At 46.3% G+C, this 23577-nt stretch overlaps 1 protein-coding gene across 1 annotated transcript in view; it reads left to right on the top strand.

Annotated features, from left to right (window-relative positions):
• The first annotated feature begins 672 nt into the window (after positions 1 to 672).
• LOC140393301 (spondin-2-like) overlaps positions 673 to 23577 on the top strand; it is a 28076-nt gene continuing 5171 nt past the window's right edge. The window contains exons 1-3 of the mRNA XM_072479607.1: positions 673 to 939; positions 3682 to 3896; positions 19493 to 20006. Of these exons, the coding sequence (XP_072335708.1) occupies positions 759 to 939; positions 3682 to 3896; positions 19493 to 20006 (910 nt within the window). The 5' untranslated portion in view covers positions 673 to 758. The remainder of the gene's footprint in view (positions 940 to 3681; positions 3897 to 19492; positions 20007 to 23577) is intronic.

A 23577-nucleotide genomic window follows, 5' to 3' on the forward strand; every position in this document is an offset into this window, starting at 1 on the left:
CAACCGCGCAGTTCATTCATGGTCCCAGCCGTGCAGGAACCCGGCGTGGCGGCTGCGGACTGTGTCCGGCACCACCACAATCGGGCGGGGGCCGTGCTGCTGGCCGTGGGGGTGCTTCTGCGAGGGCTGGGGGGGACTGGTGGGGGGTGGCCAGGGGGTGTCCATGGGGGCACTATCTGGCAGGTCAGGTCCGCGCACGGCTGGCACCATGTTGTACGGCAGAAGCGCTGCAGGTATCGCCGTGCGCATGCGTGGCCGCGGACCCGGCAATTCTCCAGCCGTTTATGACAGCGGAATCAGTTTATCCTTATATACTCTGTCAAAGTTACAAACACCGCTGGCAAACCTCCCCTTAAACTTCTACATCATGAGGAGAATAATCTCAGCTTCTGTAGTTCCCTCCACAAAGCCGAGTTTCCTTAAATCTCCACTGCAGCCACCATCTTGCCCCACCCACCCCCTTCCAAGTCCTTAACCTCCCCAAAAGGTGATGCCCAGAATTGGAAACAATACTCCAGCTAACTGAAGTCCTATTCTAAAGATCATTTCTGACTTGCACCTTCTAAAGTGCATGAAATGGGAGCCAGGAGGGAATCTATTTCGCAAGAGATTGATTTTAGTAAACATTAACCCGAGTAGAGAATTCCATCCCGTGGAGGTCAAAGGGTTTGTTTATTCAGAAGTCTGTCGAGTCCAGGCTCCATCTCGCTATGTAAAATTCACCCTGAATTGATCTCTGGCTTCCAAACTCCAGTATTATGAATCCTCTTCTCATCTGGCCCTTCCTCGTCTACCAGGCCATCACTGCCAACGCAATCCACTGCCAAGCCAGCAAGCCGGCAAGCTACTCCCTCAGCTTCCTGGCAGAGTGGAACAGTCTCTCCTTTCCAAAGCAATATCCGACACACAGACCTCCAGCCCAGTGGTCTATGATTTTCGGTAAGTCACGACGTTTGGTTGCATTTGTAATCTAAACGTCTCACATTCTGCTTAAAAGAAATCTTATTACAGAGAACAAGTTGAATCAATCCAGCCAGCAAGTGATAAATGAAAAGAAATCTAACGAGAGAACCATTTTCCTTCTGAATCCATTGGCCTAGATATTTAACAGTGCTGCACCCGTTTCGCAAGAGCTAAATGATTGGCTCAGCTTCACAATCAGGGGATGGGGTGAGCTATCTCATTAGACCCCGAAGATGGCTGCCCGCTATACACGTTGAGACATAAAGAGAGGCCACAAATGAGTCCAGACCGAGTTGGCAAAAAGAAAACTTGGTTTATTGCAAAGCAATTATATTTACAATCTCCAATAGATCCCAGCCCGGCCTGTTGTCAGTTCCATACCGGGTCGACTTTATACTGATCTTATTTGTTTTATTTTTTAAATTTAGAGTACCCAATTCATTTTTTCCAATTAAGGGGCAATTTAGCGTGGCCAGTCGACCTACCCTACATCTTTCGGTTGTGGGGACGAAACATCGAATCTGGGACCTTGGCGCCGTGAGGTTGCAGTGCTAACCACTGCGCCACCGTGCTGCCCCGACTTTATACTGATCTTAAACATGAATGATCTCGGGCTTCCCGCCCTCTTAGAGGGGGAGTTCGTATTTAGCAAGGTTCACGGGCTGATTGATTGCTCCAGCCCCGTAAGTCTTGTGTGGGGTATAACTTAGGTGTTTAGCTATTTGCACATCTCTAATTCCTATTGAGGCCTCTTTGCAAATTTGGGAATCCCTGAGATCACAGAGTGGTGGCTGTGTCCCGGAAAACATGCTGCGGGATTCTCCATGGGCAGGAACCACTGCGTCACCGGTAACACACCCACGCCCGTGGGTTTCCCGATGGCGTGGGCGTGGCCACAATGGGAAACCCCATTGATCGGCTGCGGGAACGGAGAATCCCGCTGCCGGTGGGGGCATGCCGGTAAACGGGCCTGGCGGGGCGGAGAATCCCACCCATGATTCCCATCACAAAGGTCTCGGCACAGAGAATGTGAGTTCAAATCCCACCAATGTCATTTGTGAATTTGAAATCATTGTATCAAAAAATCACCCAGCACAATGATATAAATTCAACTGAACTGTAAATTCAATTGAACTGCATCATGACCAAACATATCATGATTCCACAAGATAGTAAACCTTTAATTATTTGAAATCATTGTATCAAAAAATCACCCAGCACAATGATATAAATTCAACTGAACTGTAAATTCAATTGAACTGCATCATGACCAAACATATCATGATTCCACAAGATAGTAAACCTTTAATTATTTGAAATCATTGTATCAAAAAATCACCCAGCACAATGATATAAATTCAACTGAACTGTAAATTCAATTGAACTGCATCATGACCAAACATATCATGATTCCACAAGATAGTAAACCTTTAATCATTTGAAATCATTGTATCAAAAAATCACCCAGCACAATGATATAAATTCAACTGAACTGTAAATTCAATTGAACTGCATCATGACCAAACATATCATGATTCCACAAGATAGTAAACCTTTAATTTAATAACTGTAGATCAACTCTTCTTAGCTTACAATATACGTCACGAAGTGCCTAGTGTATGCAATTTCTTCAATCTTTATTATTGTCACAAGTAGGCTTACATTAACACTGCAATGAAGTTACTGTGAAAATCCCCTAGTCGCCACATCCGGCGCCTGTTCGGGTACACTGAGGGAGAATTCAGAATGTCCAATTCACCTAACAAGCACGTCTTTCGGGACTTGTGGGAGGAACCCGGAGCACCTGGAGGAAACCCACTCAGACACGGGGAGAATGCACAGACAGTGACCCAAGCGGGAATTGAGCCCTGGACCCTGGCGCTGTGAAGCAACAGTGCTAACCACTGTGCCACTCTGCATTCTACAGCAGCGTGGAAGTTAAATAAGTCAATCAATCAGTCTACACATTAGACATTTATTTGAAAAAATAGGAAATGGTGCTGCAAAAAATATTTTGGTCATCCTTTATTCTGAATTGTTGCAAAGTCACCCAATCAAATAAAGGAATTAGTTCAGTTGGTTGAGACAACCACATCTTAAGTCGAAACATCATAACTCGGAACCAATTTTTCAATAAGAACAATGTTATAAATGGGGGATTGGTTCCTGAACCAAGCCCTTATACCTTATTTTCACCAAAATAACCTAGAATTTTTAGACGCGTAATATAACATTAGTGTATTTATGTTGTAAATAACAATCATATTGACATTTTAAAAATCACAAATAATAAGCTAAAAATTCACCTAGAAATATGGTACCACGCTGTACACTGAGTGAGGGAGATGGGCGGTGCAGAACATCGATATGAACATTTGAATTTGTTGGATGGTATGTCATCATGTTGGAGCAAGTATCGTAAAGTCGACGACGGCCTGTAATTATATTAATGGGATTCAGAAAGAATGACATCTTCATATGGGATGGAAACAGGTACTGCTGTTAGGATCAGATTATACCAAGAAATACTGGCTAATTGTTTTGGTTACATACCCGTGGTGACAGTTTGTGGTGATGATACTGAATCTCAGTGTGGTTGGTGTCAAGGGGGGAAATACCATTCACAGCGAATAACTGATGGGAGATCAATGAGAGGTTATTTGAACATACGTCACCATTATCCAAAGTCTCTTCATTCTTGGCCCTTTGCCCTTGCAGGCTGTGTCCACAACTATGACTTCACTCTGTGGGCTGAAGGGGCCGTGGCCTCTTCTGGTATTAAAATGTTTGTGGAGGATGGAAAACATGAAACTCTAACAGCAGAGATGAACGCTACACTAGGTGCTGTGCAGAGCTGCTTTCACACCAACCCCATCATGGAAGGAGAAGGGAATTCCAGCACAGTATTTACTGTCACTCCTACACACCCTCTTGTAAGTAAAAAGAACAAAAAACTTCTTTAACTCAACATGTGTATTGTAACTCTCCAATGCAATGATATATATTTTATCCACTCTCGACTTTTAGACATCTCTGCTGCAGTCCCGAAGGCAGAGTCTCTTTCTGATGTGTAGCCAATGTGTGCAGCACCATTATCAATATCTGGTGGCCCTTCCTCATCCATGAAGTTTGAATGTATATGGCAGTGTGGATCGCAATGGAGAGCCCCACATCTCAAGCCATTAGTGTCATTCTTGCTGTTGGAGACACAAACATGTACACATATATACACACACATATACATGCACACACACATACACATACACACATATACATGCACACATACATACATATACACAACACGCATATACATGCAAATATTTACATGTAAACATACACATACAAATACATACGCACACATATACACGCACATATACATGCACATATTTACACGCACATATATATACATGCACAGACATACACATACACGCACACATATACTTGCAAATATTTACATGTATACATACACATACAAATACACACACACACATATACACGCACATATACATGCACATATTTACACGCACATATATATATACATGCACACATATACACGCACGCACACAACCTTTTGTACACACGCAGGAATGTACACACATATATACATGTACACACACGCACACAAACACACACATATACATACACACATATGCATGGACACATACACACACATATGCATACACATATATTCATGCGCACACATAAACATACATATACATGCACGCATATGCACATGTATATACACACATATATAAACACACACATGCACACACATACATGCGCGCATATACATACATACGCACACATATACATTAGCACATATACACATTAACATATAAACATGAACACAAATGTGTTCAAAACCATGAGAGGTCGAGACAGGATAAACACAGGGTTAAGAACAAGAGGTCACCCATTTAAAGTGATTGGCAAAGAAACGTTTTATGTGGCAAATGGTTAGGGTCTGGAGAGCACAGCTTGACAGTGTGGTGGAGACAGGGTAAGTTGGGGCTTTTAAAAGGGAATTTGATAAGCACTGAACAGAAAATAAATTACAAAGCTATGGGAAAAGGGCTGGGAGTGGAACTAGCTGAGTTGTTCTTGTAGAGAGTCACCAGGGAAATGATGGGCCAAACAGCCTCCAAGCTGTGTTCCAACCATTCTTCCACCTGGATTTTCCAAAGCCCGGATCATCAGAAACCCAAGATGCATGTTGGGACCCTGTGGAAATCCTGACGGATTAATCTCTGAGGGAAGTACCTTGGAAGTTTGAACTTCCAATGCCAATTTCCCTGCTTCCCAGAACCCTCCGCCAAAAGTCGCCAACCTATTTTGGATAGTCCCAACTAACTTACCTGGATAGTTATACAAGAAATGTTAGGCAGAAAAATATTTGTCTGACTCCTGGGTAACTACAGAACTGACCCCCCAATCACTCATACTGACCCCCTTCAATTCCCCTCAACCCCCTGACTAACACCCAACTACCTCCTAACCCCTGGCTACCCCCTACCTGACTAACTTCCCAACCCTCTGGCCAACCCCAAGATGTTGACAGTCAGGAATTCTGTGATGGTATTGCCATTGAATCCCAAGCAGGGGATGGTTAGGTGACCCCTTGTTGGAGATGGCCATTCCCTGGCACTAACGTGGCATAAATGCCACTTGCCACTAACCAGCCTAAGCCTAAATGTTGTCCTGGTCTTGCTGCACATGGACGCAAACTGCTTGACTATCCCAGCATTTGTGAATGGCACTGCACATAAAAATCATCCTCAACAGCATAAAAGTGTTTGAATTTAGAGATAATCACAGAAACCACTCAGCTTAGACTGCCATCTTGAGTGGGGCAGGAGCTGTAATTTTAGCGTAAGCCATGTTAAGTGTGGCACTCACTGGCTGTTTTAGGATTTCTACAAACAAGGAGATAAAATGGCAGGACGAACAATTTTCTTTTCATGTCGGCATGTTTGAAATGTGAGAAAAATGTGACAATTGAGCAAAAGTCGAAAGACAGTGAACTCCATAGAAACACTGTGCCTGCATTTTCTCACGAGCCTGCTGTGGAGTTAAGAAGGGTATTTATGGGATAAATGACCTGGTTCAAAGGTTGTGGTTTTATCGTATGATTGAGATGAGGTCACATAACTCTCAAGTACTTACCACAAACATCATCTGATAAGAAGCTTCAGCTGTGTCTTGCTCTTCTCCTCAATATTTCTCTGCTCCTCAAGGTGAGGTACGTCAGTGTTCTAAAGTGAAACTTCCTACATTTTGCAGCTAGGATCACTAGTGCATTACTTGTCCCACATTTGGAGTCCGTTATTTGACCAGTGTTTGACATGTGCATAAAGGCAAACTTTTCATGCCTCATGCCAAGCTGACAAGGCCCCATGTGTAATCAGAGTGCTTGCTGGGAAGATGCTGGAAATGTGTAAGGCCCAACTCCTGGCCTTGCTGAATTTACTTGTTAAGTATTTATTCCAAATTTCTTACCTTGGAAGTTTGAACTTCCAACGCCAATTTCCCTGCTTCCCAGAACCCTCTGTAAAAGTCGCCAACCCATAGTTACTGCCTTTAGACAAAAAAGTCACAAGAAAGCGAGTACAGTTCCCTGCCACTATCACCACTCTTGGTTTTCACAGAGAGCCAGCCATATTCGCCAAAGTGCGCTAACCATTTACCATCTGGATTGACACCCACATTGAACAAAGTGCATTGCCATTTTGTGCAGATCAATGTTTACTGGTTTGCTTTTCATAAGCCAATTGAAAGATTTTTTTCTGGACCCAATTATCATCTTATTTTACATATAAACATAAAGATATAAATAGAACCAAGATATTGTATGACCGATCTCACATTAAGCACATTGGCCAACTAAAGCTGCCCAAGTCATTCAGACAGTGAACAGTCGGTAAGTGGAGACAAGGGTAGTCACTCTCACCTCACCCCTGGCATTCAGCTCTTTTGTCCATGTTTGAACCAAGGCTGTAATGATGTCAGGAGCTGAGTGACCCTAGCGGTACCCAAACTGAGCGTCCGTAAACAGGTTGAAGCCTTTGATCGAAAACTCTATAGATCGGAGCCCCCGGAGGAGGGTTCACCCATGACGAGTTTTTTGGAGGGGTTGTCCTTACCGGTGGTGGAGGGGGAGAGAAGGGAAGAGTTGGAATCCCCGTTGGGCCCTGTCCTTGACAGGCAAGGTTCAGACTATTATAATGATTGTCCTCTTAAGGTTTTTATTTCTTTTTCAGTATCTCCCCATTTTTCACGCCAAATCTTTCCTTGTTAGAGTCAACAAATTGATAGCTTCCTTCATTTGGGCAGGAAAGACTCCAAGGATTCGTAGGCAGTTTCTCCAGAGAGATAGTCAGGTGGCTTAGCTTTACCTAATTTGTTATTTTCTTACTGGGCAGCTAATATTGAAAAGTACTGGGGTGGCTCAAGGGTCCGAATTCCATATGGGGGCAGATGGAGGCGGGCTCTTGTAGTGGTCCTAGCTTGGGTGCCTTGGTAACTGCCTCGCTTCCAGTTTCCTCTGGAAACTTTACCTCAGGTCTGGTAGCGGTGTCCGCTGTGGAGATTTGGAGGCAGTTCAGACAACATTTTAAACTCGGCTCCATGTTGTTGCTAGTCCTGATTCGTAGTAATCATTTCTTTGTGCAAGCGGGTGTAGATTCGATATTCAGGTCATGGGGGGAGGAGGGTCTGGAGACGTTTGGGGTCCTGTTTGTGCAGGGTAGGATTGCCGATTTTGAAGAGCTGTTGGACAAATTCTAACTCCCAAGGACAAATTTATTTAGGTATTTCCAGATTTGTGATTTGTTCCGTAAGGAGTTTTCTTCATCCCCCTTGGCACCTTCACCCTCTTTCTTGAATAGGATCTTATCTCTGGCCGATGCAGGTGGGATATTTATAGCTAGATCCTGTTGGCAGAGCAGACTCCATTGGATGAGGTGAAGAGGAAATGGGAGGGTGAGCTGGGTCCGGTTTTGGGTGGGAGGGTGTGGAGTGAGGCTCTTCACAGGGTCAACAGCACCTCCTCATGTGCTAGGCTCAGATTGGTTCAGTTCAAGGTGGTGCACAGGGCACATCTGACAAAGACAAGGATGGGTGTTTTTTTCTTTGGGGTGGAGGATAGGTGTGAACGTTGTTCGTGGGGGCCAGAGAACCATACCCATATGTTCTGGTCATGCCACGTAGTTACACCCACATTGATGTTAGGGAGGGAGTTCCAGGATTTTGACCCAGCGACAGTGAAGGAATGGCGATATATTTTCAAATCAGGGTGGTGAGTGATTTGGAGGGGAACTTGGAGGTGGCAGTGTTCCCAGATAACTGCTAACCTTGTCCTTCGAGATGGTAGTGGTTATTGGTTTGGAAGGTGCTACCTAAGGAACCTTGGTGAGTTCTTGCAGTGCATCTTGTAGATGGTGCACACATAGCTGCTACTATTTGTTGGTGGCGGAGGGATTGAATGTTTATGGAAGGGGGAGCAGCTTCATCGTGGATGATGTCCAGCTTCTTGAGTGTTGGAGCTGCACTCATTCAGGTCGTCCAAGGCTTGGGTCATTGGGAGCCCAGCTGCAGGCAGGCCTGCTGTTCGTCTTGCCCTCTCCCCTGTGAAGCCCTTGGTGGTCGTCCTCTGGAGGGCCTGTATCTCGATGGGCCCGGCTGACTTCCAGACAGGACAGGTGACGACGTGCCACCCTGTTCTGCCCACTGCCCAGCAGATGTACCAATGTCAAGAAGGGTTGTAGTGTTCCAGCGTCTCTCTTGTGGGATGCCCCAGGATGGGGATCCTCTCTCGGGGTGCTCGCTGGCCCCCGGGATACTCCATGGGACAGAGGGGCAGCCGGAGTGAGCTCCAGAGGCCTAAATGTCATCTGCCGCTGCCAGTCCTGGAGGCCCACCCTCACCTGAACCATCGAGTCGATGCCCTCAGCCATGGTGCTCTGTGACGAGGGCATGTCCATCAACCAGTGAGCCGTGTCCCTCACTGTCTTGGTCAAGTCCCTCTGTGACTGTCTCACAGCAGGGGAGCACGGTAGCACAAGTGGACAGCACTGTGGCTTCACAGCGCTAGGGTCCCAGGTTCGATTCCCCGCTGGGTCACTGTCTGTGTGGAGTCTGCACGTTCTCCCCGTGTCTGGGTGGGTTTCCTCCGGGTGCTCCGGTTTCCTCCCACAGTCCAAAGACGTGCAGGTTAGGTGGATTGGCCATGATAAATTGCCCTTAGTGACCAAAATGGTTAGGAGGGGTTATTGGGTTACGGGGATAGGGTGGAAGTGGGTTGGTGCAGGCTTAAGTGGGTCGGTGCAGACTCAATGGGCCGAATGGCCTCCTTCTGCACTGTATGTTCTATGTTCTATGTCCCTCTGTGACTGGCCAAGGTCTGTCATTGCCTGGCCAATGCTCTCGATGTCCTCACCTATGATCCTTTGTGAATGGGGCAAGCTCTGGAGCACCACAGCAATGTCCATCTGTGCCCGGGACATGTCTGCCTGTGACTGGGCTCCCCTGTCTTGCGCCTCAGCCATGGACAGCACAATGTGACCCAAGCCTTGGACGCCCTGACATATGGCTCTGCCATCTTGCCCCAGGCCTTCCGTCGCAGAGGCCTTTCAGTGTTGGCCTGGGTGCCACCGTTGTCGGCAACATCTCCTGTACTGAAGACAATTGGACTCCTCCGGTTTTACTTGCAAGTGCTGGGATGTTGCTGGCACCCCCTCCTGTAAACACTGGCTCTGCATCTGCATTCACACCAGTGATGAGATAACCTTTTCCAAAGGCAGGACAACTGCCTCGGGGACAGCTGTTCCCTGGGATTGGGCAGTCCTCCGCCGGCCTCTTCCTCTGGTTTACCTTATGTGCTGCAGCTTGTGTGTGGTGCTCACTGAGGGTGACCCAGACCCAGGAGCCTGATCACCAACACGTCGCACCGAGGTGATAGTCTCTGTACTGCTGGATGGTGCTGGTGAGAAGTTGGGGTTTTACCCAGAGGCCGGAGGTCTGCTACGGGGTGTTCTGAGGGTCTGGAGGGCAGGGCTGTGACCCCGGATGGCCCGGTCTTCTCTGATGGGGATCCTGGAAGACAAAGGACATGGGGTCGGCCCTTGGGAAGGACAGGGCTGTGAGAGATGAAAGACTCACTTGAGATGGAACATCTGGATAAAGTTGTAGTGGGCTCTCAGTCTTCGGCGATTGCCGAACTCCATGTCAGTCACAGCTCGCACCTCGGCCTCCTTCGTGAATTCCATGACCTTTTCTTCAAAGGGGGCTTGGACCAGTATCTCAAGCATGCCCCTGCCTGCCTTTTGATGCTCCCTTCAATTGTGGATCATTTTATCCTTGGGGACCCAGAAAGGACATAACAAGACGCCGGCACGCCAGTTTTAGTAGGGGGTTGGGGGTTCTAACTGGTACCATATGTGGGCAAGGCATCTGGCCAAAGAGGACAGGGCAAGTGTTGGGGTTTTTTGGAGGATAGGTTCTGAGAGACATGCTAGTAGGAGTGTTACTGGCATATAAGGGTTTGGGGGAAGAATTCAGGGATCAAGGACGGGGGTTGATGCCAGGATAGCCCAGGTGATTACTCACCCGAGCTACTCAAAGGAGACGGTTCATCTTCTTTCTGTATTGCATGCCAGTCCACCTGGCGAGGCCGCCAGCACTCACTGCATCTGCCACCTCATCCCAGGCTTGATTCATTACAACTGGCCGGTGTTTCTGCCCCCACCCTGGGGTAGAGGGTGCCCCTTCCCATCCTGTAGATGTCCACGTCAAGGAAGAATGGTGCAGCTCTTTTAGCAGCCATCTTCCCAGCTGGAGTGAGAGTCTGGGCTGAGTGGAGCGCTTAACAGCTGTTCCAGTTGGTCAGGCTCACAACGGGATTCCCGACCCCAGCGAATCACTCGCCTGGGGTATTGGGAGTCGGGCGGGATACACGTAGGCAGCGTACTGGCCCAATTGCAAGGATGGAATCGCGCCTCCCCAGAGCTCCTACTGGCAGCACGAAAATGTTGCGGTTCCCCGCTGCCGGGAGCACTTAGTCTCTCAACCAGATAATCACATCCTGAGTTTTAAGGTGTTTTAAGGGGCATCTTAAACAGGTGGCAGAGGTGAAGTTTAGGGATGTAATTGCAGAGCTTAGGACCTGTGTCCAGCCCTGTAATCACCTCTGCAAATTTGTTTTGTGGTCATGTTAATTGAGGGATATATTTTGGCCGGGTCACAAAGGCCACCCTGCTCCCTTTCAAAATAGTGGCTTGGCATCTTTTACGTCGAGCTGGGAGGACGGGCCTTGGTTTAATTTCTCATCCCAAAGATGTTGCCGCTGACATTACAGCCCTCCCTCAACAGTGCAGAGGAGTGACAAGCAGGATCCTGTGCCCGAGCGAGAATGAACCCAGGACTCTCTGACTCAGAGGTGAGATATTACTCACTGAGCTATGCGAGTCTTCACTTCAAAATGCAGCGATAAGATTAAAAAGAAAGAAGCAGTATTTATATAATACACAAACATAAAATGCTGGACAATCTCAGCAGGTCTGACAGCATCTGTGGAGAGAGAAGGGAGCTAACGTTTCGAATCTGGATGACTCATTGTCACAGCTGGAGAGAACTGGAAATAGGGTCATATTTATACTGTTGTGGGGGGGGGGCGGTATGGAGCAGTGGGGGGCTGGATAGAGAGCCAACGATGGATGGAGATTGACAAAGATGTCGTAGACAGAAAGATAGAGGGAAGGTAAATGGGGGTGATTAATGCTAAGAGGGGTGCTGAGAGTGACACATAAAGAGATTAGAATGTGTTAATGGCAGAACAAAGGTTAACATTGTGTCAAAGGACAATTGGCACAATTGTCAAGGAACAGATGGGCCAAGTAGTGTGTGGTGGGGGGGACAATGGTGAGGGAAAAACAGATCGATGGAAGAAATGAAAATAAGTTGATAGATATAAAAATGGGGTGAAGGTGGAGGGGAGAGTTCACAGTCTGAAGTTGTTGAACGCAATGTTAAGTCCGGAAGGCTGTAACGTGCCTAATGGGAAGATGATGTTCTGTTCCTCCAGTTTGCGCTGGGCTTTACTGGAACATTGCAGCAGGACAAGGACGGACATGTGGGCGTGAGAGCAGAACGGTGAGTCGAAATGGCAGCGACAGGAAGGTCTGGGTCCTGCTTGCGGACGGACTGAAGGTGTTCGCAAAGCGGTCACCTAGTCTGCGTTTAGTCTCTCCAATGTTGAATAGACCGGAATTTATGGAAAGACATTAAATCACCTTACAGCCAATTATGTACTTATGAAGTGTCATTACTGTAATGCTGTAGGAAATGCTGATCAGTTTGCATAATGTTCATTTTGTTTATCAGGCCCTAGGGTTCTCATAAGAACATATAAATTTAAAATCTTCAACATCAGTCAAATATCAGAATCTATATGGATCAGAATGATTGACGTCTGGCAAGGCCTTAGCCAGTCCTTTTACGATTGCCGCCTTGTACTGTTATCCAGTCCAGGTTTTTCTTTTTACTGTTCTCACTTGTCCAGAGGTTTGTTGAAATGTGTTTTATTTTAATGAAAAAAGGATAGTTAGTCGGTTAATCTCCCCATCTCCTTTGAAATTCAGACATAAATACTGATGTCAAGCCCAGTCAATCAGAACCATGCATTCCAAGTATCAGACATGAATCTTATTTTTACTTTAAGATTACATATTTTGACAGTAGTCATGCATGCCCAACAGTGACATTCCATTACAAGGATAAAGGCATGATGGAACCTCTACTGACATTGCAGTAGCCGAGAGTAGAAGAAAATATGTTACCTTAAAACTACACGATGCTTGCACGGTGGTACAGTGGTTAGCACTGCTGCCTCACAGCGCCAGGGACGCAGATTCGATTCCGGCCTTGGGTGATAGTCTGTGTGGAGTTTGCACGTTCTCCCCATGTCTGCGTGGGTTTCCTCCGGGTGCTCCAGTTTCCTCCCACAGTCCAAAGCAACTATAGACCGGTGTGCCTCACGTCTGTAGTGGGTAAAGTCTTGGAGGGGATTATAAGAGACAAGATTTATAATCATCTAGATAGGAATAATATGATCAGGGATAGTCAGCATGGCTTTGTGAAGGGTAGGTCATGCCTCACAAACCTTATCGAGTTCTTTGAGAAGGTGACTGAACAGGTAGATGAGGGTAGAGCAGTTGATGTGGTGTATATGGATTTCAGTAAAGCGTTTGATAAGGTTCCCCACGGTAGGCTATTGCAGAAAATACGGAGGCTGGGGATTGAGGGAGATTTAGAGATGTGGATCAGAAATTGGCTAGCTGAAAGAAGACAGAGGGTGGTGGTTGATGGGAAATGTTCAGAATGGAGTTCAGTTACAAGTGGCGTACCACAAGGATCTGTTCTGGGGCCGTGGCTGTTTGTCATTTTTATCAATGACCTAGAGGAAGGCGCAGAAGGGTGGGTGAGTAAATTTGCAGACGATACTAAAGTCAGTGGTGTTGTCGACAGTGTGGAAGGATGTAGCAGGTTACAGAGGGATATAGATAAGCTGCAGAGCTGGGCTGAGAGGTGGCAAATGGAGTTTAATGTAGAGAAGTGTGAGGTGATTCACTTTGGAAGGAATAACAGGAATGCGGAATATTTGGCTAATGGTAAAGTTCTTGGAAGTGTGGATGAGCAGAGGGATCTAGGTGTCCATGTACATAGATCCCTGAAAGTTGCCACCCAGGTTGATAGGGTTGTGAAGAAGGCCTATGGAGTGTTGGCCTTTATTGGTAGAGGGATTGAGTTCCGGAGTCAGGAGGTCATGTTGCAGCTGTACAAAACTCTGGTATGGCCGCATTTGGAGTATTGCGTACAGTTCTGGTCACCGCATTATAGGAAGGACGTGGAGGCTTTGGAGCGGGTGCAGAGGAGATTTACCAGGATGTTGCCTGGTATGGAGGGAAAATCTTATGAGGAAAGGCTGATGGACTTGAGGTTGTTTTCGTTGGAGAGAGGAAGGTTAAAAGGAGACTTAATAGAGGCATACAAAATGATCAGGGGGTTAGATACGGTGGACAGTGAGAGCCTTCTCCCGCGGATGGAAATGGCTGGCACGAGGGGACATAGCTTTAAACTGAGGGGTTATAGATATAGGACAGAGGTCAGAGGTAGGTTCTTTACGCAAAGAGTAGTGAGGCCGTGGAATGCCCTACCTGCAACAGTAGTGAACTCGCTAACATTGAGGGCATTTAAAAGTTTATTGGATAAACATATGGATGATAATGGCATAGTGTAGGTTAGATGGCTTTTGTTTCGGTGCAACATCGTGGGCCGAAGGGCCTGTACTGCGCTGTATCGTTAAAAAAAAAGATGTGCAGGTTAGGTGGATTGGAAACGCTAATGTACCCCTTTGAGTCCCAAGGTTAGGTGGGGTGACGGGAATAGGGCGGGGGCCTAGCTAAGGTGCTCTTTCAGAGGGTTGGGGCAGACTCGATGGGCCGAATAACATCCTTCCACACTGCAGGGAGTCTATGATTCTATATATTATAATATTCAACATTTCACAAATTGATTTGTTTATGGACTGCAAACATGGCAGTCATCAATACCAGTACCATCCCATAAACAACATTAAGATTAATGGCCAATAAGGCCGTTTTAGTGGTGTTGGTTGGGTGGGGAATGTTGGCCAAGAGAACTAATTTCTGTTGGCACTGCCGTGGAATCCTTAATGTCACCCTGATCACCTCAATAACCAGACAGGAGCCTTGGTTCAAGGTCTTATCTGATGAGCGGAACCTCTGACATTGCAGCACTCCTCCAATATTGCACTGGAATATCAACTTATTTCATGCAGTTCAAAGCTGACATGGCAAGTTAGAATGCTATCAGCTAGGCCAGGCAAGGCCATCACCAACAATTGCAATTATTAGATGAATATTATATATTTAGACATTTTAATGATAAAATCTGATTTTAAAAATAGCTATTCTTAATGTAGAATCAGAGTAAGTTCATGGCTCAGTAAGAGGCCACTCTGTCCATCGTGACTGCACCAACCGGAAATCAAGCCTCCCGGCCTGATCCCACGTTCCAGAATTTGATCCGTAGCTCTGTAGGTTACAGCACTTGAGGTGCACATCCAGACACGTTTTAAATGAGTTGTGCCTCTGCTACTCCTTCAGGTAGTGAGTTCCAGACTCCACAACCCTCTGGGTGAGAAACCTTTTCCTCATCTCCCCTCTACTTTTTCCAGCAATCACTTTAAATCTATGCCCCTAATCACTAACCTCACTGTTAAGGTAAATAGATCCTTCCCATCCACTCTATCCAGGCCCTCTCACAATTTTGTATATCTCAATCAAATCTTTCCCGACCTCCTCTGTTCCCAGCAGAACAACAACACCAACATCTCCAATCTTTCCTCCTTGCTGAAATTCTCCAGTCCTGGCAACATCCTCGTAAATCTCCACCATACCCTCTGGAGTGCAATTACATCCTTTCTGTAATGAGGTGTACACAGTACTCAAGTGTGGACTAACTAATGATTTACACAGTTCCAGCATAACCTTCCTGTACATCAGCTAATAAAAGGAAGGATTCCGTGTGTCTTCTTAACCGCCTTATCGACCTGTCCTGCCACCTTCAGGGATCTGTGGAGATTCCCTCCAACCTTCCTCACTTCCTCTACAGTATTCTCCCATTAATTGTGTACTCCTTGCCTTGTTTGACATTGCCTCAAATCATAGATCATAGAATTTACAGTGCAGAAGGAGGCCATTTGGCCCATCGGGTTTGCACCGGCTCTTGGAAAGAGCACCCTACCCAAGCCCACACCACCCTATCCCCATAACCCAGTAACCCCACTCAACCAACACTAAGGGCAATTTTGGACACTAATTGCAATTTACCATGGCCAAGCCACCTAACCTGCACATCGTTGGACTGTGGGAGGAAACCGGAGCACCCGGAGGAAACCCACGCACACACGGGGAGAACGTGCGGACTCCGCACAGACAGTGATCCAGCCGGGAATCGAACCTGGGACCCTGGAGCTGTGAAGCAATTGTGCTAACCACTATGCTACTGTGCTGCCCTAATCTCTGGGATGAATTCCATTGGCCACTTTTATGCCCACTTGGCCAGTCCATTGATATCTTCCTGCAGTCTAGAGCAATCCTCCTCACTACCAACCATGCAACCAATTTTTGTGTCATCTACAAACTTCTTGATTATGCCCATTACATTTACATATAACGGCAGCACAGTGGTTAGCACTGCAGCTTCACAGCGCCATGGACCCGGGTTCAATTCAGGCCTTGGGTGACTGTCTGTATGGAATTTGCACTTTCTCCCTGTGTCTGCGTGGTTTTCTCCGGGTGCTCCGGTTTCCTCCCACATTCCAAAGATGTGCAGGTTAGGTGGATTCGACATTCTAAGTTGCCTCTTAGTGTCCAAAAGATTGGGTTGGGTTACAGGGATAGGTTGGGGGTGTGGGCCTAGGTAGGGTGCTCTTTCCAAGGGTCAGTGCAGACTCGATGGACCGAATGGCCTCCTTCTGCATTGTAGGGATTCTACATACAAAACACTAATATATACCACAAAAAGCAGGGGACCTCATACTGAGCTCTGCGGAACCCCAAACAGCTTTCCAATCACAGAAATATCCATCAACGATGACCCCTTGTGAATGTATTGTGAAACTTAGGAGTCCTCTCCACAGAGGGTTGTGGACGCTCCATCATTCAATATATGTAAGGCTGGGATGGACAGATTTTTGGTCTCTCAGAGAATCAAGGGATATGGGGAGTGGTTGGGAAAATAGAGTTGACACCCAAGATCAGCCATGATCATATTGAATGGCGGAGCAGGTTCGATGGACCATGTGATCTACTCCTGCTCGTATCGCTGGTGTTCCTGTGTAAAGTTCTTCGAAGCCTCAGTAAATAACTCATCAGGAGAGATTTTTAGTTTGGCTACCGAATGGGCACATTACTCCCTACCATTTGGGAGAGGTGACCAACAGTCGCTTCAAGATCGCTGGTCAGGTCTCCCATTACCTGGAAAAATTAGAGTGGCGTGGGCTATTTGTGCTTCACCCATTTTCCCCTTGAAAGTTGCAGTCAAGGTCTTACCACAGGTGTTAAACCTTTGATGTGTATATCAAAAGAGTCTCTCACCTGCTTTAGGTGAGAATGTTGGTGCCCATTTAAAGCCTTGCCTGATGGTTGATAGTCAGACAAATGGATACATAAGAGGCCCGCCCAGACTTTTAAATGCTTGATTTCCTGTTGCTTGGGTGCACCGCCAATGGTGCCATCCTTCAGATGATGTCAACCAGGATTGTGCCATGATCGGGTTTGACATTATTGGGCTACTTATTGTGCCACAGCTGGGTTACTGAGAGGCGATATTACCCAGGGTTGTCATTTCTGATCATTGTACAATTCTACTGGAAATTGCGCAGAACAGGATTGACCTGCCGACACTCGCTAATTTTCACTATCAGTGTGCAAAACTACCTGTTATACATCATACCACGTTTCACCATTCCAGTGACTCCTAATCCCAAAATGTTACGCCCCTATTCAAAACAAAAGGACAAATCCAGCAACCACATTGCTGTCAGTTTACCGTCACTGATGGGAAAACCTTTAGAAAAGATTATCAGGGGCACAATAAACAGTGATTTGGACAAGTGTGAATTAATTAAGGAAACCCAGCAAAGAGTTATCATGTTTAACTAACTTGTTGAGTTTTTTAATGAGGTAATAGAGTGGTTTGATGAGGTTCATCTGGTTAATGTCATGTACATGGACCCTCAAAAGGCATTTGATGATGAGCCACATAATAGACATGTCAGCAAAGTTTGAAACCCATGGACTAAAAGGGACCATGGTAGCATGGATAGAAAATTAGCTAGTGAGTGTAGTGGTGAATGGTTGCTTTTTGGACTGAAGGGAGGTGCTATGATGGGGTTGCCCAGGGGCTGGTAATAGCATACTGCTTTTCTCGATCTATATTAATAACATACGCTTAGCTGTACAGGGCAAAATTTAAAGATGGCACAAAATGTGGATATGTGCATTGTGAAGAAGGTAGTGATGGAGAACATACTCAAGCTGGTGCAAAGTATTAGTCTCCTTATTTAAGGAGAGGATTTGGCGGCACAGTGGTTAGCACTGCTGCATCACTGTGCCAGGGACCCGGGTTCAATTCAATAGTCACTGTATCGCCATCAATGGGGCAGGTAGTCCACATTATCAATGGACAGCCCACCTTCTGAAATGGCAGTGGAGGACACAGTAAATGTATTCCTACAACAACTTTGAAGGATGAATTGAATACGTATTTGTAAAAGGAGAGATTACGGGTAAGGGCAGGGCAGTAGAATTGGACTAGATAGCTCCATATGAAGAGCTCAAATTTCAAAAAATTCATTTACGGGATGTGGGCGTCGCTGGTTAGGCCAGCATTTATTGCCCATCCCTACTTGCCCTTCGGAAGGTGGTGAGTTGCCTTCTTGAACCCCTCCAGTCCTTGAGATGTAGGTACACCCACTGTGCTATTAGGGAGGGAGTTTCAGGATGTTGCCCCAGCGACATTGAAAGAGCGGCGATATATTTCCAAGTCAGGGTGGTGAGTGACTTGGAGGGGAACCTCTAGGTGGTGGTGTTCCCAGGTATCTGCTGCTCTTGTCCTTCTAGATGCTAGTGGTCGTGGTTTTGGAAGGTGTTGTCTAAGGAACCTTGGTGAGTTACTGCAGTGCATCTTGTAGATGGTACACACGGCTGCCACTGTTCGTCGGTGGTGGAGGGTTTGAATGTTTGTGGATGGGGGAGCAATCAAGCGGGCTGCTTTGTCCTGGATGGCGTCGAGCTTCTTGAGTGTTGTTGGAGCTGCACTCATCCAGGCAAGTGGAGAGTATTCCATTACACTCCTGACTTGTGCCTTGTAGATGGTGGACAGGCCTTGGGAGGTCAGAAGGTGAGTTACTCGTCATAGGATTCCTATGTGTACAGGAATGATGGACTGAATTCCTATGGGTACAGGAATGATGGACTGAATGGCTGCCTGTGCTGTACGTTTCATGCAGGAAACTCAACGGTTTTACAACTCAGCTCAATCTTACTCGGCACTAAAATCAATGGTAAAACCAGTCAGAGAGTAAAACAGGTAGACACCCCAATGTAATCCTGCCAGGTTAAAATTGCCTCCGATGGTTCAGTGCCTTGAGAAAAGGAGGGTGGACAATGGGGTTGTGGAGGGATAAAATAAATATTTTGTGTACAAAACAGGTGGTAGCAACTCAGCAATACTTTTAAATTCCACCTATTATGTTTTCCTCGCTGCCGATTCACTTCCAGTTACTTTGCATTGCCCCCACAGCAAATTTCAGCCCCTAGGATTTTTTTGTAAAGTTACTAAAGTTGGGATTCTCCAGTTCTTTCCTCTGCGAGTCAAACTGTTTTGTTTCTCGTTTTGAGCTTAACACAAAAATTGAGGAACTAACCTTTCTCACTTTATTCTTTAGGTGTCATTTCTGGTGCGTATAATTCCCAGTCCAGATTGGTTTCTTGGCGCTAACAGTATCAACCTGTGTGAGAGGAATAATTGGAAAGAATCCTACACCTTGGATCTATTCCCTTGGGATGCTGGGACAGACAGCGGATTTACATTTTCATCTCCAAACTTTGCCACCAACCCTCAGGAGACAATATTCCAAATAACAGCCAAGCATCCGTCCCATCCAGCCAATTCCTTTTACTACCCACGACTGGTAACTTTGCCCAGAATGGGCCACTCAGAGTTCACCCTGCTCTCCGCAGTCTTGCCCAGTCAGGCACCGAGCGAGGAACCTGAGCAACCACAACTAACCCAAGGAAGGAAACAGAACCTGACTGAACTTCCACAGTTCAACCGGACGTTCACTGAGAATGGGACGAAGACTGAAGCTGAACTCCTAAAAGTCAACGATGTTTTCAACGATGTGCTTGAAAAGCTGTTGAAAAAGGAGCCTGGGAGTAGGTACAACATAAATGGAAAGAGTAAGTGATAACCTGAACTGGACCATATGCTCACAGTAGACCAGTCAGTCCTCTGAGCCCCTTCTGCCATTCCATTGGATCATTGGTGGATCTGGTGGGTCTGGCCCTTACTCCACTGACCTGCCTTAACCTCATACTCCTCAATACCCTTACCCAAACAGAAATCTATCAGTCTCAAACCTGAAGGCCGTGATTCTCCGGTCCCCCAGCCGTGTGTTTCTCGGTGGCATGCCGTTTGTTGGTGGCGCGCCCCAGGTGCCACTGTGAAACCTGCTAGCAAAGCTGCAGCAGGAAAATTGATTCGCAATGAGCAGAGAATTCCGGCTGAAAGCTCCAATGCCCCCAGTATCCACACCTTCCGCAGGGAGAGAATCATATTCCTCATTATCCTGGGTGTGAAAAAGTGCTCCCTGATTTTGCTCCTGACTGCCTGGCTCGAATTTTGAAACCAAGTCCCCTCGTTCTTAATTCCCCCACCAGAGGAACTAGCTTCTCCATATCTCCCCTAATTAATCTAATTAACACCTCAATCAGATCACCCCCTAAATGCGTATGTACAATACAAGTAATCCCTCCTTATAATTTACTCTCGAAGACCTAACAGACTTCAATTTCCTCAATTTGCGTTAGTTGTTGGGAAATTCTCCCGATCTTCACCTGCCTCAACTTTGCTGGGTTTCCGCCGCAGGAAGGTAACGAAGCAGGAGCAGGTACACAAATCAACTCATAACATTTCATTTATTTACTTTTGAGGTTGTTTGAGACATCCACATTGTGGTGCAGAGCTCCCACCGGCATCACATATTGGGAAGTCAGACAGAGGATTCCTGTAGTTTTCTGTCCATTAAACTTTGCAACAGGAGTGTCAATTCATGAGATAAGTCATTTGACCGTTGGAGGTCACAGAACCTGATTTTGTAACCAATGCTCCCCTCCAGAGAGCCACAACAATGTTGCTGCTCCACCTCGGATTTGTACTCCTTTCAAAAGTGGCTTCCGTGCTGAAAGTGGGAAATGATAGAAATAGCCTTTGTTTTTTCCCCCTCTATTGCCTTCCACTGAGCACAAAGTCTAAGCTGGCACTCCGCAGCATTGTACTGAGAGAATGCTGCACTGCCAGAGGTTTTGTCTCTATAGATTGAGCATTAAACCACGACCAAAACTACCCTCTCAATTGGATGAAAAAACATTACTTTGTGGCATGGTAGCACTGTTGCTTCGCAGGGCCAGGGACCTGGGTTCGATTCTGGGCTTGGGTCACTGTCTGTGCGGAGTCGGCACGTTCTCCCTGTGTCTGCATTTCCTCAGGGCGCTCCGGTTTCCTCCCACAATCCCGAAAGACGTGCTTGTTAGGTAATTCGGACATTCTTAATTCTCCCTCCGTGTACCCGAACAGGCGCCAGAATGTGGCGACTAGGGGCTTTTCACAGTAACTTCATTGCAGTGTTAATATAAGCCTACTTGTGACAATAAAAATTATTGTATTATAAGAAAGGCTGGAGAGGTATCCCCAGTGTCCAGGACAACATTTACCGCTCAGTTAACTTCACCAAATGCAGATAATCTGATTACTGACACACTGCAAATTGGCTTCCATGTTTCCTACATCAAATGTACTTCTTGATTGTCAAGCACTTTGGAAAATCCCAATGTTGGGGAAAGTACTCCAGAAATGCAAGTTGTCTCTTTTTCCCTTTTCCTGCTATGCACAATAATTTGAAGGATTTCCCCCTGTTCCTCTTAAGACGTTACTGCACCGTTCCCCCACAGACAGCCTCCTAGCTGAATCCTCAGTGTCAAAAACTGAGATTCATCAATTTTTCTGTTGCTAATCACAAAGGTTGTCTATACACAGTTGTTATGCTATGATTGTAAACATAATATCGAGGAAGTCACTAAAGTGAAGGGTCAAGACCCATTGTGCAGGAGACAATTAGGGGTGTAAACAGTTAAAGGGGAATCAAGTAAGTTGGCTAGTTGTGGTTGGCCAGACCAAAGTTGGATTTTAAAAGCCTGAAGATTGGAGAATCAATGAAAATACTGGGGACCAGACTTCAGTGGGTTGCTTTTCCCCAGTCCTGCACATTCCAATGTGCATAGCACTGACACTGGACTGAATCCTAAAACTGCAGCTATGAACAGGGAAGATGGGCTGGTGCCAAAACAAAAAAATTCCTCAGCAACTCCCACTGTTACTTCCTAGAGCTAAGAGAAACCAGAGATTTATTGACTTCTGTTGATGACAGGAGCATGTTCCTTCCACTTCTTAGATTGCCATCTTCAACATTGCGGTGCAGGCTAACAGACTCACGGTGGGAATCCCGGCCGGCGTTTTCTGCTGGAGATTGAGAAAGTCACAACCTGAAGCAGCCTCCTACCAAATGAAGCAGGGGGTCCGTGGATTATTCTGGCTGGTCATATTCCTGGACGATTCGTCACATGACCTGCCCCCCCCCCCCCCCCCCCCCCCCCACCACCACCACCACTAAGCTTCCAACTGACATCCTCGGGGCATTCCGCTAGCTAGAGAACAGGCCTTACCCCAACTGGACAATTTGCGACTTTCGGTCCAACCACTCTTTCTCTCTCCCACGTCGAATGTTTTAAAATTAATAGGTAAAAATGTTCCAATAAAAGGAAAATATCTTTCCTCCTGGTTGCTCGCTGCGGTGTACGGAAGATGAATGTTCATTTCCTGGAGACCCCAATCCTACTGATTGCTAATCTGGATCCACTCCATGCTGAGGGCAAAAACCTGTAATCGTGTTTCCAATCTTAGCGTTCGAAAACTGATGAGTACAAAAATTCATCCAAAAGAAAACCGAGCACTTTTTTCCTTTGACAAGTGTTATCTCTTCATTGACATTGGACAGCTTTACATGCTTTCTGCTGTACTAGTATATGTACTGCACCACTAATGGTGGGCTGTCTAAAGCCAGGGATTATCGAACAACCTGCATAAACCAATACATTAACACAAGGTTATCAGCGAGCAGTCTGAGCAGGCAATTAATTCACCAGCAACAACCTACAGGAGAAGCAAATGATTTCTTTTCTCAGCCCCTATTATTTGATTTATATCTCCCACCCCAAGCATCTTGCGAGAAAAGGTGTGGGCAAATGATTTATCATCTCCCGTCAGCTCACCCCCTCAGCACTGACGTAGGAACCGGAGGGGCCCATTTAACTCCTATAGTCTGTTCCACCCTGTCATTCAATGAGGTCATGGCTGACCTGTCGCCTAACGCCATATAACTGTCTCTGCCTCAGATCCTTGCTTAACAAAAATGTATCAGTCTCAAATTTAGAAACATGGGGAATTAGCAATTGATTTAGTTGTTTGTGGAAGAGAGTTCCAAATGTCCACCATCCTTTGCTTATTGAAGATATGCTGACCACTCCCAAAAGACCTGGCTCTAATTTTTTGGCTTTCCCCCGTCCCCGGTAGAGATTGGGCACTTGACCCCTTTGAGAAGTCACAGCTAGGAACAGATGCCTCCCTGTTACATGGCTCTGAGTTGCTTTGCTAATATGCTTCGACACTCCACTTCCCTGATTCAGCAATAACTCT

This window comes from Scyliorhinus torazame, chromosome 16, assembly GCF_047496885.1.
Source record: "Scyliorhinus torazame isolate Kashiwa2021f chromosome 16, sScyTor2.1, whole genome shotgun sequence".
Lineage (NCBI taxonomy): Eukaryota > Metazoa > Chordata > Chondrichthyes > Carcharhiniformes > Scyliorhinidae > Scyliorhinus > Scyliorhinus torazame.